Source organism: Hemicordylus capensis, chromosome 2 (assembly GCF_027244095.1).
Source record: "Hemicordylus capensis ecotype Gifberg chromosome 2, rHemCap1.1.pri, whole genome shotgun sequence".
NCBI lineage: Eukaryota > Metazoa > Chordata > Lepidosauria > Squamata > Cordylidae > Hemicordylus > Hemicordylus capensis.
Window position 1 is genome coordinate 54,185,435 of NC_069658.1, and position 14,515 is coordinate 54,199,949.

General features: G+C 45.5%; 1 protein-coding gene across 4 annotated transcripts in view; it reads left to right on the top strand.

Annotated features, from left to right (window-relative positions):
• Positions 1–14,515, top strand: part of VCAN (versican) — a 208,860-nt gene that overhangs the window by 44,021 nt on the left and 150,324 nt on the right. For all 4 annotated transcript variants that reach the window (XM_053298560.1, XM_053298562.1, XM_053298563.1 and 1 more), the window contains exons 4-5: positions 11,123–11,297; positions 11,415–11,542. In XM_053298560.1, coding sequence (XP_053154535.1) covers positions 11,123–11,297; positions 11,415–11,542 — 303 coding nt within the window. The remainder of the gene's footprint in view (positions 1–11,122; positions 11,298–11,414; positions 11,543–14,515) is intronic.

A 14,515-nucleotide genomic window follows, 5' to 3' on the forward strand; every position in this document is an offset into this window, starting at 1 on the left:
AGAAAAGCTGATCTCCTCAAGTTCTGCTCAAGGAACTTGGGGATTAACACAAAGTATTTCCCCTTTCAAAATCTAAGAGAAACTTGATGTAACAGGCATATAAGGCATATAATTATATGCCTATAACAGGCATATAAACCCTATCAAATGCAAGGTCTGAACATGGCATAGTCCAGTACCTCTAGGTGATCTACACAGCAAGGAAGCAACTACTGCCTCGGTTCCTTATTGTATTCTCCCTTTGGCAAAGTGAGAATGAAACAGTGCCGCCTCTTCCTATCAGCATCAAGATGCGGGGTCAACTTGGCTGACTTTTCCATGTTGTTTCCTGTTGCTTTTGTAAACTAGTGCTGCCCTGACACGAGTTGCAACACTCAATAGCTTGTTCAGGCTTAAACAGAATGCAAAATCAAAAGAATTGTAACTTGAAAACTCAAGCATTTCTGAACAGCTTCAAAAGATTTGTGCAGATCTCAGCTGTCAGGAGATGTGCTAGGTGATCTATTTAAATATAGCTTTCATTTTCTCTCTTATTTAACTCATGATGTCAGCCATACATCAGCTTTTCCTGTCTCCCTAACTAATGTTGGGAGAAGAGCTCTTTCTCCCTGAAAGTAGCAGGTCACAACTTATCAAGGGTTACTTTCCACCTCTTGCGCCTCATGGTAAGTCGAGCATTTCTTTTCATGAATATCAGCCTGTTCAAATTTGATTCAATAGCATTTTGGAAGAATTAAGTAGAGAATGAAAATAGGTGTGGTGCATAGGAACATAGGAAGCTGCCATATAGCAATTTGGACCATTGGTCCAGCTAGCTCAGTATTGCCTACCCAGACTGCCAGCAGCTTCTCCAGGGTTGCAGGGAGGACTCTCTCTCAACCCCATCTTGGAGATGCCAGGGAGGGAACTTTGAACCTTCTGCATGCAGGTGCTCTTCCCAGAGTGGCCCCACCCCGTAAGGGCAATATCTTACAATGCTCACACTTATAGAGCCTCTTCGCACAATCTGTGAGAAGGTCTAGAGGGTGGTCTGCGGGGAGAGTGAGTTAAACTTACCCTTCCCACAGATGATCACGGCACTGTTGCTGCGAACACTCCCCACACACCCAAACGATTCCCCATGTGCCAAGGGAGTGGGGAGGGTCGGGGGCCCGGATGTGTCATTTCAGCCCCCAGAACTATCAGGATGCATTGCGCACGTGCAATGCATCATGAGGATCCTCTCCCATCCCTGGGCTCCCTGCAGTATGGCAGCTGCAGCTGCAAGCAGCTGTGGCTGCCACAAAAACAAAAAAAATGAGGTTTAGGGAGAGCTCACTCCCTTAACTTATTTTTCTCATAGGGTATATTGGTATATTGCCTTGGGGTTTTGTACCACCCACCCCATTTTTGTGCCCCTACGTGCTCCACAATAGAGGATAATGGGCTGGTTCGGGTCCCAATATACCCGATGAGAAAAATAATTAAAAATATTTCAAATATTCACAAAATATCGTAGGAGTGTCCAATTGCTTTGGGGTTTGGGTGGTTGTTGGCACCCATGGGTGCTCACAATAGGGAATAATGGGCTGGTTCAAGTCCCATTATACCCTATGAGGAAAAAATAAAAATAAATTTCAAAAATTCATAAAAGATCATACGAATGTCCGATTGCTTTGGGGTTTGGGTGGTAGGTACCCATGGGTGCCAGCTACCACCCCACCCACTTTTGGAGATTCAAACTAGTTCAAACCAGTTCAAATTCAAACCAAACTGGGGGAGGTTCAAGCAAAACCATAACCAAACCTCCCCCTCCTGGTTTGAACCTTGTTCGAATTCAAACCAAACCGGGCAAACCGGTTTTGTGCACATCCCTTCCTGAAATCTTTGGAGAAACAGTAGGATAAGAATGAATGAATTAAAATCTTAGCCCTTTAAAAAATGAATTAAAGGGAATCGACTAAAAGCTATACATATATGTGTGCAAAACTGGGCTAACAGAGACCAGCCCAGTTTTGCCCATGTGTCCACGCCCGATCCCTGTGGCACCACGGTGGCAAACCCGCCTAAGAAGCCTTCCCCTCAAAACGGGGTTAGGAGAGTTAACTTTCTCCTTATGCCATTTTCTTGCTCATGCATCAGCCGTGGCTGGGAGGGGAGAGGGGATCCTCACAATGCACCATGTACTCGTGCAGGGCATTATCGGAGCTCTGGGGGGCAGGGCAACATGGGGCGGTGTGTTCTGGCATCCTGAACCTCGGAGCTACTGGCAGGAGCTGGTGCTCATCTAGGTGGGTGATCCGCCCACCCAGGGAAGGGAGAATTATCGTCTGCAGGGAGGTAAGCTCTTAAGTCCTTCCTCCTCACAAACCCAGTAGCCATTTATTGCTGCTTGTGAGAAACGGTTCATCAATTACATTCTCTGAATTTAAGTAGCCTCCTTTGTCTCTCACAGCTAATGTCAATATGAAAATATTGAGCCAAGTGGTAAAAAGGTTATTTTTCTGCAGCATTACAGTGATCTATGAAAAGGTCCCAAGATCTGAAGGGATAGGTAGATCCCTAATCTGTTCCTTTGGAGGTACCAGCTGGAAGCCAAAGCTGGTCCCCCAGATGACTGGAGTTTTTCATGTCACATGAAATCTTACCAGGATGACATCTGGGAGCCTAGGTATACAGCATTTCAAACATTGCTATCTAACCAGGCTGTTGTGCACGTCATTTTTGAGAATGCCCTGTGGCAAACCTGCCATGTTTGAACAGAATGCATTTATTAAAACACCATGAAGTGCTTCACACGACCGGTGTGAAGCACCGGAGGCGGTTCTTCGGGGAAAGTGGGCTTAGCCCGCTCTCTCCGCATATGAGCAGTCGCTCATAGCTGGGTAGCCAGACCATGTATGGGATCCTGGAGAGATCTCTGAACCTGGGAGGCTGCTTGGGAGGCAGCGCACGATCAGAAAACCCGGGTTAGCGGAGCACTCACTCTGCTAACTTGGGCTTAAGGGAAGGGTACTTTGTGGGCTAGCTGCCAGTGAACCACCGTGCTCACCTGTGAGCCCGCTGGTTCTCACAATGGGGAAAAACTGGGATGGGTTTCTTTAGCCCGGTTTCCCCCCATTGTGAGAATAACCTCCATAAGGCTTATATGTAAAAGAATATGAGCTGGGTCTCATGATCAGTGAGACCCGGTTTGGTGAGCTGAGCGGGGAGAGTGGGCTAAGCGCTCTCTCCCCGCAGACAATCACAGAGGGAGACCTGGGCGGCCGGATCAGCCGTCCACATGATTGCCGGCTCTGTGACGGAGCCGGTGGGGGCTGGGGGAGCAGGGGCCGATTGGCTCCCAGAAGCTCAGGCATGCCCTGCACGAGCACACAGGGCATGCTGGCGAGACCCCCGGAGCCGGGAGGCGGCTTTTCGCCTTCCCTCTGGGGGTCTCTTTGTGAGTAGCTGCAGCACGGAGCCACACCACGGCTACTCACGATTAAAAAAAAACAAAACAGGTTTGCGGAGCGCTCACTCTGCAAAGCCGGTTTTAGGGGAGGCGTACTTGAGCGGGTTACCCACTCTAGAACCACCGCCAAGCCCGGTGGATCACACGATTGCAGAAAATCGGGTTAGCCCAATTTTCTGCAATCGTGTGAAAATAGCCTCTATGTACGCTTTACATTCTTTTAACAAAATCTCCTTTTAATAAATGCATTTCTAGCCTTAACTTTCCCTGAGCCACCCTTGCTTTTCATCACTTCAGTAACTGTCTCCCTCTACCTTTTGGTTCTTGCAGCTGACCAATGATCCCTTCAGAATCACTGCAGGACAAATCTCTAAACCAATTTAGGTCTTGCCTTGGGTCAGACTGCAGCTGGGCATGCAAGAGGACAAAGAAAGGGGAGGGGAAGGAGGAGCACACAGGCTCAATGTTTCTTCCCACCACATTCATGATCCAGGAAACAACCATAATCTGAATTAGCCCTGTTTGTCACTGCTTGCTTCATCACAATACCTGCTGTGTAAATATTGCTTGGACCAGTTTGTTCTTTAGAATAAACTAATCTCTAGAACTAAGTTAATAGGAAGCTGCTTTCTACTGAGTCAGACCATTGGTCCATCTGCTCAGTATTGTCTGCTCTGTCTGGCAGCAGCTCTCCAGATGGTGGTATTTCCTAGCCCTACCAGCAGATACCAAGAACTGAACCTGGGACCTTCTTCATGCAGAGTAGATGTGCTGCCACTGAGCCATGCCGCCATTCCTAAAGTAGTATTTTGCATGGGTGTCTAGTTGTTTATTCATTTATTCATTCATTTATTTATTTATTTACATTTTATATCCCGCTCTTCCTCCAAGGAGCCCAGAGTGGTGTACTACATACTTGGGTTTCTCCTCACAACAACAACCCTGTGAAGTAGGTTAGGCTGAGAGAGAATGACTGGCCCAGAGTCACCTAGCTAGTTTCATGGCTGAATGGGGATTTGAACTCGGGTCTCCCCGGTCCTAGTCCGGCACTCTAGCCACTACACTGCACTGGCTCTTTTACTTCACCAGTAAAGGCTTTACTTCACCAGTAAAGGCTAGCTGTGGAAGCTGATATGTACCACTGAAATCATTCTTTGATTAGCAGACCACTATCATATACCAGTTTTATTAGTTGAGATCCATCATGTAAACAAGAAGCTCTTGCAAGCTTCTCATATACACCTGGTTGGCTGCTGTGTGAGGCAGGATTCTGGACTAGATGAGCCCTGACTTGATCCAGCAGGATTCTTCTTGCTATCTTATATAACCATCTAATACCAAAAAGCAGGACTGTGTATTTTCAGCAAGACCTTTTCTTTGTCTATAAGCTTTCTTAAGACATAATAAAAAGGGGTATTATTAACACTGAAATATAAAAATAAATATTGATAACTGTATTTGTAACAACAGCTTCAGTTTCTGAGATAAAAATTCATTTATTTGGAATTTTAACTGTGCACTCTCCCATGGACTCAGTGCATGTTACAAAACTTTAAACAGTAAACTTTAAGAATAAATAAACACTAAAAATATAGCAGAGAACAGCAAGAGACACTCCCACAAAAACTTTATAGGATTTGCCAAAACTAAAACAATATCAGTTTGCCTGGAACTTCTCTTGACTCTTTCCCCAAGATTTACATTAATCTTGTTTATCTGAATTTCAGTAAAACTATTACCGGTATACTTCTGTAGCTTGCTCCTCATTTACTTTATTTGTTTGCTCAGTGGTGGAATTCTTAGACAGGCACAAGGAAAAGAAAATTTCGAATGGGTGCTTAAAAGCGACTGAACTTGGACAGAGTTTTGCCTCTCCTTTCTTTACTTCCAACTGAAACAACAGAAGTCTTAGACTTTAATCTCCTTAGCGCCAAGGGGGAATTTATTGCAGCCATTGAACTGTTTAGGTTCTCTGCTCATTAGTCCCCTAATAACTGGGTAAAGAGGCACCTTTTAAGTGGTGACCCACAAATCTGGCTGGATGAAGTAGCCGCTTCAAGTGGTAGATTGGTGCAGGTCATGGGTTGGCCCCTCCCACAGGTCTGCATCGGCTGTCTCACTTGGCCCCAGGCCTGCCACTTCCAAATCCTGCCATACTCATCCTGCATCACCCTCTCTCTTGGCCATGTCCTCCTCTGTCTCTTGAAAAGGCAGAGGGCAGAGACGTTGAAGTAGCAGAAACACTCTTGAATCAGACATTTCCCTTAATTGAGTCCAGTCCAAAACTCTGAGGTTTTGCAAAGAGTATAGTGTAGGACAAAAATGAGGCTGTCAGCACCCTTCCTTCCTTGACTCCCGATAGCCTAAGCCAGGGGTTCCCAACCTGTGGAACTCCAGGTGTTGCTGAACTACAACTCTCCTCATCCCCAGCTACAATGTATTGTGGCTGGGGATGATGCGAGCTGTAGTTCAGCAGCAGGTTGGGAATCCCCAGCCTAAGAGGTGACCGGATATGGGGTCTGGGCCAAGGCGTCATTTACTAGCTTCTTTTTTCATTCATTGAGCATTTAAACTGCTTTGTGAACCCCCCCCCCCCGAAAAGTGACCTATAAATACCCTAAATGATAACAGTTATTGCACAAGACACTAATGCATTTATCTCAGCAAAACTTTAAAATTTTCAGATGGTTAACATTTGTTTTCTGGATCAAGGGAAACTGAACAAAATGTCAAGGTGGTTCTCATGAGCAGCACAACCCAGACTAGGGCAACCCAGGCAGCCTAGGTTGGGCTGCTCATGTCAAGCGCCTGGATCGAGCCCAATCCCAGCACTGCCCTCGCAGGTAGCCCAACATTTAACCCCGGCCTTTGGTTAGGGTTAAGGGCATGAGCGCGCCTTTAACTCTGGGTTGTGATACCCGGGGTTATGAGGATCCCTCAGTGCACCACGCTTCTGGCACCGTGCATTGAGGGATGCCAGAGGACTTCTTCTTGGCTCCCTGCTCTGCTGCTCACAGCGACGCCGCTTGTGTGCTGCGGTGAGCGGCAGAACGAACTGGGGAGGGTGATCGTGTGTAGGGAGGCAGGCAGAAGCCTACCTCTCTGCCCTCCCTGCCCAGAGATTCATGTGCATCACCTCATTATCTTTCTTATACTCTTTTAATAGGGCCATCAGCCAATTACAAAAAGTACATGCATTTGAATCAAGTTATCAGTTGGCTGAAAACATTGGTTTTGAAGCAATAAGGAGAACTAGCTGGGCCGGGGACAGAGCATTTGCGCCTCCAGCCGGCCCACCCACCAACGCTGTCCCCCTCCCCCGCCAGCTCGGCTTTCTGGCTGGCTGGCCCGCTTCTCACCCCCCCCATGCTTTCTGGCTTCTTCTCCCCCTGCCCACTTCTCAGCCCCCCTGCACTTCCTGGCTGGCGGGCAGGTGGGCCAGCTTCTTCTTCTTCCCCTCCCCCCGGCCAACCGGGCTTTCCACTTTCTGGCTGGCTGGCCTGCCTCTTCTCCCCCTGCTTTTCCGCCCGCCTAGTACTTTCTGGCTGGCAGGCCAGCCGAAAAGCCAGCCCACCACCTCCTCCCGCTCACCCGCCAACTCCTGGCAGTGGCTGTCTCCTCCCGCCAGCTGGGCCCGCCTGCCGCCGCCTCCTGTGCCACTGCCTCCTGCTCCTGCCAGCCAGGCCAGCCCGCCACTGCCTCCTCCAGCCGGCATCGCCGTTTTCTTCCCCATCCCTGTCATATCCGGCAGCTGCTCATGAACTCTCGTGAGAGCAGCCACGCATGGGATTAGTGACGAGTATGTTTAACAGAATTATATATAATGATGCTTTTTTGTTTTTAGATGCACATATGCATTATAGTAGCATTATTTTAGGAGAGGCACTTGCACCTATGTAGGAGGAGGGGGAATGCTTATTTGAAGATGGCACTTTGAATAAAAATTGCTACCTGTAGTTTTTATGGGTTGCTGATTTAAAAACAATGGCCAGCACCCAGGTAATAAAGAGCTAGTGCAATGATGTTGTGCTGCTGCTATGGGGAAGGGACAATTTTAGCTGATCTCCCCTTCCCTCTGAAACTGATGGTAAATCCTGAAAATATGTCCCTGAGGCTCTCACAGCCCTCGGGGACTTATTTTTGGGAGTCACAGTGGGTTTCAGAGAAAGGAGAGATGGACTAAGATGGACCCTCCTCTGCAGCACCAGTGCAGCATTAGGAAGACGAGTACTTCATTAGTCCGGATGTTGGCCATTTTAAATACAAAATCTATTGCCCATCTAATCAGAGACACTGTTTTAGTCAATGAGAAGTTTTTTGATTGATTGATCAAATTGGCTGATTGATTGATCAAATTAGAATTTGGATAAATAAATAAATACATAAATAAACAGTGAAACATTGCAGCCCTGCTTATTTTCCCACAGTACTGAAAAACGCTCTTAACGTTGCAGGTCTAAGCATTCACGTTTGGGTTACACTCTACTTCCAGTTACTTTTGCCTTCAGAAGCAAATTTGGGCATGATGCAAGGGGTCTGATCTTACCACTTTTTATTCTCACAAAAGCAATTGCAGGGGTTTCCCCTTTTGATCAAAACAGTGGGTAGGATGTATAACCATCCATCCCCCACAACAGCACTGTTTCTCTGAAGCCACCACTGTAAAGCTCTTACTAGCTCCACAATAGGACAAAAACAATTACAGATAGCTGTATTGCTCTTATATTTTTCTCATAGCAAGAGTATGAGCAGTTTTGGATGAAAATTTAGATCAGAAAAATTGCATGAGGAAAAGTGCCTCTGCCATCAACCCATCATCCTTGCTTCAGACAAAGCTGTTGACCCTGTGGCTGTTTTAAAGTTTTAAAGGAAGATGAAGAAGACGAGATCTGATAATGCATCTCCTGCATCCTGTCTGTTTGACTCTGAGTAAATATGATATTATCATTTCCTGAGGCTGCAATTTAGGGTTGCTCAACTTGGGCCCTCCTGCCAATGTTGGCCTACAACTCCATAATCCCTGTCTATTGGCCATTGTGACTGGGGATTATGGGAGTTGTAGTCCAAAAACAGCTGGGGGGCTTAAGTTGAGCAGGCCCGCTGCAATCTTACCCACGCTTATTTAGAAATAAGTCTTTTAAGCCCTTATAATGAGTGGGATTTATTCTACTTGTATGGGCTTTTAAAGCAAAGTTAATGTTAATTTTTTTTACTTGCTCAGATATCACAGAGGTTTAAAGCAAATTTCCATTTATAGTTTTAAATTGCTAATTCAGTCTTTGAAACATCCTTGTATAATGACTGGGGGGAAAGAAGCTGGAAAAATATTGCTTCATCCATCCAGCCTCTTTTTTTAAATCCATGCAACCATGGAGCATTCCGGAAAAACTGAAATTGAATTGTATCAGATGGATAATCTTTCAGAAGCACAGACTTTGACAGGTCACTAATCTAAATTAGCATTACAATTATAATTTAATGAAGACAAAGATATAAACTGACCAGATGAATATCTTCACATCGTTCTGGTCAAAGTCCATCTAAAGCTATTTTCTCGCTCATTAAGCAGGTGTGATTGAGTCACACCAGTTTTTATGGTCTGTTGTGCACAAGGGAAGAGAAGAGCATGTTTGGTTGTCATTTCTGTACATGATATAATGGGAAATGTTCTCCTTCTATGACTGGATGGACCAGAAAGATCCATCTGGTATGGAGTCTGTTGAGTCTCTCTTTAACCTTCAACAACAAGGTTTCAAATTAGCTGGCAACTCTGCCCCTTGACGTAGTTATGGGCATGCATTTTATACTACCAAGTAAAAGCACAATTTTATTATTAAGATTATAATTGTTAAAGGGATTATAAATATGTTTAAATTGGATAGTCTTAAGTGGGAAATTCCAGGGTGGTATACAGCTAGCATGGCTGGCTCTCTGCCATTTTCTCTTGACACAGCCCTAGGAGTATGCGAGGATTTGGCTGCTTTCCAAACACTGTTTGGCCAAATGTTGGCAACCTAATTGGAAGTTTAGATGAATTATACATTTGGAAGAACACTTTGGTCCTGGGGAATTAGTTTACACTTTCACTGTGTGTGAGAGAGGTACAGATTCTGATCCTAAGAATATTGTGGAAATAGTAAGGATATTTTTCAGAGAAATGCTGCAGTCTCACATCCCATTAGTATACCCATTGATTTCAAAGGGAAATCTTGCACCTAGTTAATCATGCTGAAGTGCTTATTTGAGTTGGTGCATTCTAGGCAATTCATGCATATAATATACACCACAAGGTTACTGAAGAGACGTGCACAAGATAAAAGAAATACAGAGAAAAGGACATTTGGCCACATTATCTGTCTCTGAAATGACATATATTTGTACATATCCTACATTAATCCCCACAGTCCATGAAGCTGTCTTAGGAACTACAGGGTCATGGCAAGTAGAAGTCTTATTGTGGAAAGATGTGCAGCCTTAAACAATATGCCATTGGTTTCCCCCAGGTATTACTTTTGCATAGCAGTTGTCCATTAAGGTGCTGGAGGTGCAATCCTGAAATTAAACCACTTACAGATTAAAGACTCATAAATTGCAAAATTCTGTACTGGGCTTAGCTTTCTATGAATTTGCTCAGTTTTTGCATAACTCTCATGGTAATAATAATAATAATAATAATAATAATACAATATAATACACAAACTCTGTAAGCAGTTAGATGTTGCACAGCTGTATTAAGGGCAACATTGGCTACAATTTCAAATATCTTTATTCATTTCAGATTTATCACAAAATGTTTTAGCAGTACAAACTCTTTTTTAAAATTTTTGAACATTTATATCTTACCTTTCCAGTCAAAGAAAGCTGTAAAGCAGGTTACATAAAAAGATTTTTTTAAAAAAAACCAAGATACATAAAATAACAACATTAAAAGAAAGAAAAAATTATAATGCAGCAGAAAAAACCCCCAACAAAAATGAGAGCCAGCAAATATGAATTACAAACAACTAATTAAAACCTACTGAACAAGTCGGGTCTTAGCAATTGCAAAAAGGTAGGCAGATTGTATGTCAAGCAGGTAAGGAATTTCACACTTTGGGGCTGCCACAGAAAAGGCTTCTCATGTATCCTCACTAACGGAACGTCTGAAAGTATGGGGATATTCAGGAAGACATCACTGGCCAATCTTCATGATCAGTAGATTCATTTGCTGGGAGGTGGTCTTTTTGTTATCTTGGTCCTAAGCCATTTAGGACTTTAAAGGTAATGATCAGCACTTCGAATTGCCCTCAGAAACAGACCAGCACCCAGCAATGGGATTTCATACTCCATACCGTTCTTCAGCTGGAAGAACTGTGTGCATGCTACTTGAGACTTGTCTTCAGTAAGTCTTAAGCTGGCAGGGATCCAAGCCGCAGCTGCTGCAGTTCTGGAGTCCCCTATCTGATCTATGAAATGTTCCCAAGCTCTGAAGGGATAGGCACACCCCTAAACTGTTCCTTTTGGGGTACCAGCTGGAGAATGAAGGTCTGACAGTTTTTCATGTCACATGAAATCTCACCAGGATGGAGAGCCTTGATATGTGGCATTACAGCCTGGCTAGACAGCAAGGTTAGAAAAGTTAACTGTAAATACAGAATAGTGAACATCAATGCAACTCAAGTAATTACTGTGAGTTTGCTGTCTTTGCAGGTGTTGTGTTTCACTACCGTGCAGCAACCAGCAGGTATACTATGAATTTCCAGCAAGCTCAGGAGGCTTGTTTGGAGAATGGTGGTGTTATAGCAAATCCTGATCAGCTGAAAGCTGCATATGAAGATGGATTTGAACAGTGTGATGCTGGATGGTTGTCTGACCAGACTGTTAGGTAAGATAATCAAGTTGTATCTTGACTGTGCATCCAAAGAATTAATGATAAGTCTACAATCAAAAATGAATTGAAAAGAAGCTTGAACTTCACCAGTTTTTGCTTCCTGTGTTGCAGATATCCCATTAAACAACCCAGAGTTGGCTGCTATGGAGATATGATGGGCAAGGAAGGAGTCAGATCCTATGGGTATCGTCTTCCCAATGAGACTTACGATACCTATTGCTATGTAGGAAGCTTAAATGGTAAGTAAACCTTTATTTATAGCGCTGCATATGACTACTTAAGTGGAGTTGAGAGTGCAGGACTAAGAGGACCATTAAGTATCATAGTGGAAAGCTACTATACATGGGGTTGCTTTCAAATAGTGCTCAAAAATTTCAGATGGTACAAAATGCAGCTGTGAAAGGACAGATTGGAGCCAGTCCTTGGGAGTGCTTGGAGCCAGTCTTCTCCAGTGTGCATCCTTTCATGTTCGCAATAGATATTGTGTTTATCTCCAATGTATGAAGAATGATTGGTGGGAATATTGGACAGGGCCAACTGACACTGACCCGGAGGGGACTCCATCAGAGGAGGTGGAAGAGCCCACCTCAGCCTGGATCTCTTGGAGCCAATAACCATTCTCCAGATCCTTTAGGGCTGGAGCAGCCAGAGCCAGCTGTCTCTTCAAAACAGCCTTGGATCACTGTGGACCCAATTCCCCCCAGCAGGACTCCTCCTTTCCGTGGAACTCCCCCCATTGCCCTGAGTTCTCAGAAGTGAAAGTGACACTGGACCAGGCACAGGCCGTGAACGCGCCTCCGGGGGGTGGAGGCGGTGGGCGGCTTCTTTAAGTGTAAACAGAGCCGGTGCTCCATGCCGCCCAGCAGCCCCCGCAGCGGGGAATCACCTCTGCCACTCACCTGGCCGCCGCCGGGGGCTCGCCTCCGTGGGAGCCAGGTGAGTGGCGGAGGTGATTCCCCGTTGTTGGGGCTGATGGGTGGCATGGAGCACCGGCTCTATTTACACATAAAGAAGCTGCCCCCCCCGGAGGTGCGTTCATGGCCCGCGCCTGCACTGGACCAGGGCAGCACTCCAGCTCTGAAGGTGGAGCACTCGCTTGGCTGCTCAGGACCCCCTGATGGGCCTACTCCAGAGCAGTCTGGAGCAAGAATCTAGGAAGGGGTGAGGCTCTCACCACCTGTATGAGCCCTCAGTTGGCACCAGCTTTCTGCTGGTTCAACAGCTTCCATTCACAGCTTGTGTGTAAAACTTTGTCTGTTTACCACCACCAATTCTGTGGTGGCTCCTACATGTGCTTGCCTTGGGAAATCCATTTGGCCCCGTCTTTTGCTGCTCTTCTTCTGAGAAGTTATTTAAAGACTTCTCATGTTCAGCAAGTTTGATTTTTGTATGTGCCTTCCAGAGTATGGTTTTATTGATTGCTGCAGTTTTTAGTACTGTAAGTTAATGAGGCTATTCCCACGATCACTGGAAAGCAGGCTAAGGGAACTTAGCCTGTTTTTTAGGGATTGTGGGAAACACCGGGTTCGTAGGCAAGCCTGGTGCTCCCAAGGTGGCTAGCCCACCTAATTTCCCCTCCTCTTAAATGAGGTTAATGGAGTGATTGCTCCATTAACCTCATTGGTTTGCTTGTGTGTTGCCGCCGTGGTGACACATGAGTAGACCCCTGACCGGGAGGCTGCAGCCAGCCTCTGCAAAAATGATTGATTGAATGTTTCTGCTTAGACGCTGATCCTCCTCCTCCTTAAAATGTGGAAACTGAAACTTCTTCCCTGGATAAATTCTTCTTACAATTAGGACTTTCATTAAGAGAAATGCCAAACAAGGAATTTTTCCAGTTAGCAATGCTGCCCCCCAACCCTGCTAATGTAGAAAAGAACTGTTGAATAGAATGTACCTATAGTTGGAAGAGTGGGGAAGAACTTATGAGAAAGAAAGCGGGGGACAGGAATGCCTGTAAACAGATATGCAGGCAGAGTTGGGAGTTATCATGTTTTATTTGATCATGAATGTGAGCCAAAGGAGAATAGAGCATGCAGAATCCCTCTTCATCCTATTTTCTGGTTCATTAAACCACGGTGCCAGACAAACCTAGGAGCAGAGCTTTAACTGTGGTTTACAAACTAGGATATGAAACCAGGATCAGATCCTAGTTACGTGTCCTGGCTTGTAAGATGCAGTTAAATAATAGTTCCGGGGTTTGTGGCTTAACAAAACAGAGAGCCAGGTCTCACAATCAGTGAGACCCGGTTTGGTGAGCTGAGCTGGGAGAGTGGGCTAAGCCCGCTCTCCCTGCAGACGATCAGAGCAGGAGCCCTGGGTGGCCGGATCAGCCGCCCACATGATTGCTGGCTCCGTGACGGAGCCAGTGGGGGCTGGGGGTGAGCGGGGAAGCTCCAGCATGCCTTGCACGAGTGTGCAGGGCATGCTGGCAAGACCCCCGGAGCCGGGAGGCGGCTTTTCGCCTCCCCTCCGGGGGTCTCCTCATGAGTAGCCGCGGCACGTAGCCACACCATGGCTATTCACAATAGAAAACCAAACCCGGTTTTAGGGGAGGGGTACTTGAGTGGGTTACCCATTCTAGAGCCACCGGGCCCGCAGCCGAGCCCGGTGATTCACAAGATTGCAGAAAATCGGGCTAGCGGAAGCTAGCCCATTTTTCTGCAATCGTGTGAATAGTCTCAGAGTTATTCTGTCACAGCTCTGAGCCTGACCTTAGGAGGAAAGGGGGCAGAGTGTGTGTGCAGGCAAGACACTCCTTTGGCTTGTGTTTCTGATCTAAGAAACCATGGTTTGTTGGATTATTAACCAGAACAAATTTGTGAGAACTGATGCAGCTTACTTAAGAATATATTCACTCTCATATTATTATTGTAATAATAATATGTGGATATTATTGTGTAATCAAGTGCTGGAAGCCAAAGTACATCCTGGGCTTTAAAATCACGTTATCATCCTTAAGCTGTAATTCCTCAGTGTTTATCTCCCTACTTAAGGGAAGTCATAAATATCGGAGGTTGTTTGTGACTTCATGTAAAACATTTTGAATTTGATTTCAAAGTAAATTGGTTGATTAGCAAGTCAAAAATACACAAATAATCAAATAAATAATAAATAAAATATCTATATAATGCGCTCAGGCGATGTGTGGCATGCGGGTGCATGGCACACTAGAGGTGCCTGGAGTGCTTGTGTGGCATGCTGGAGGTGTT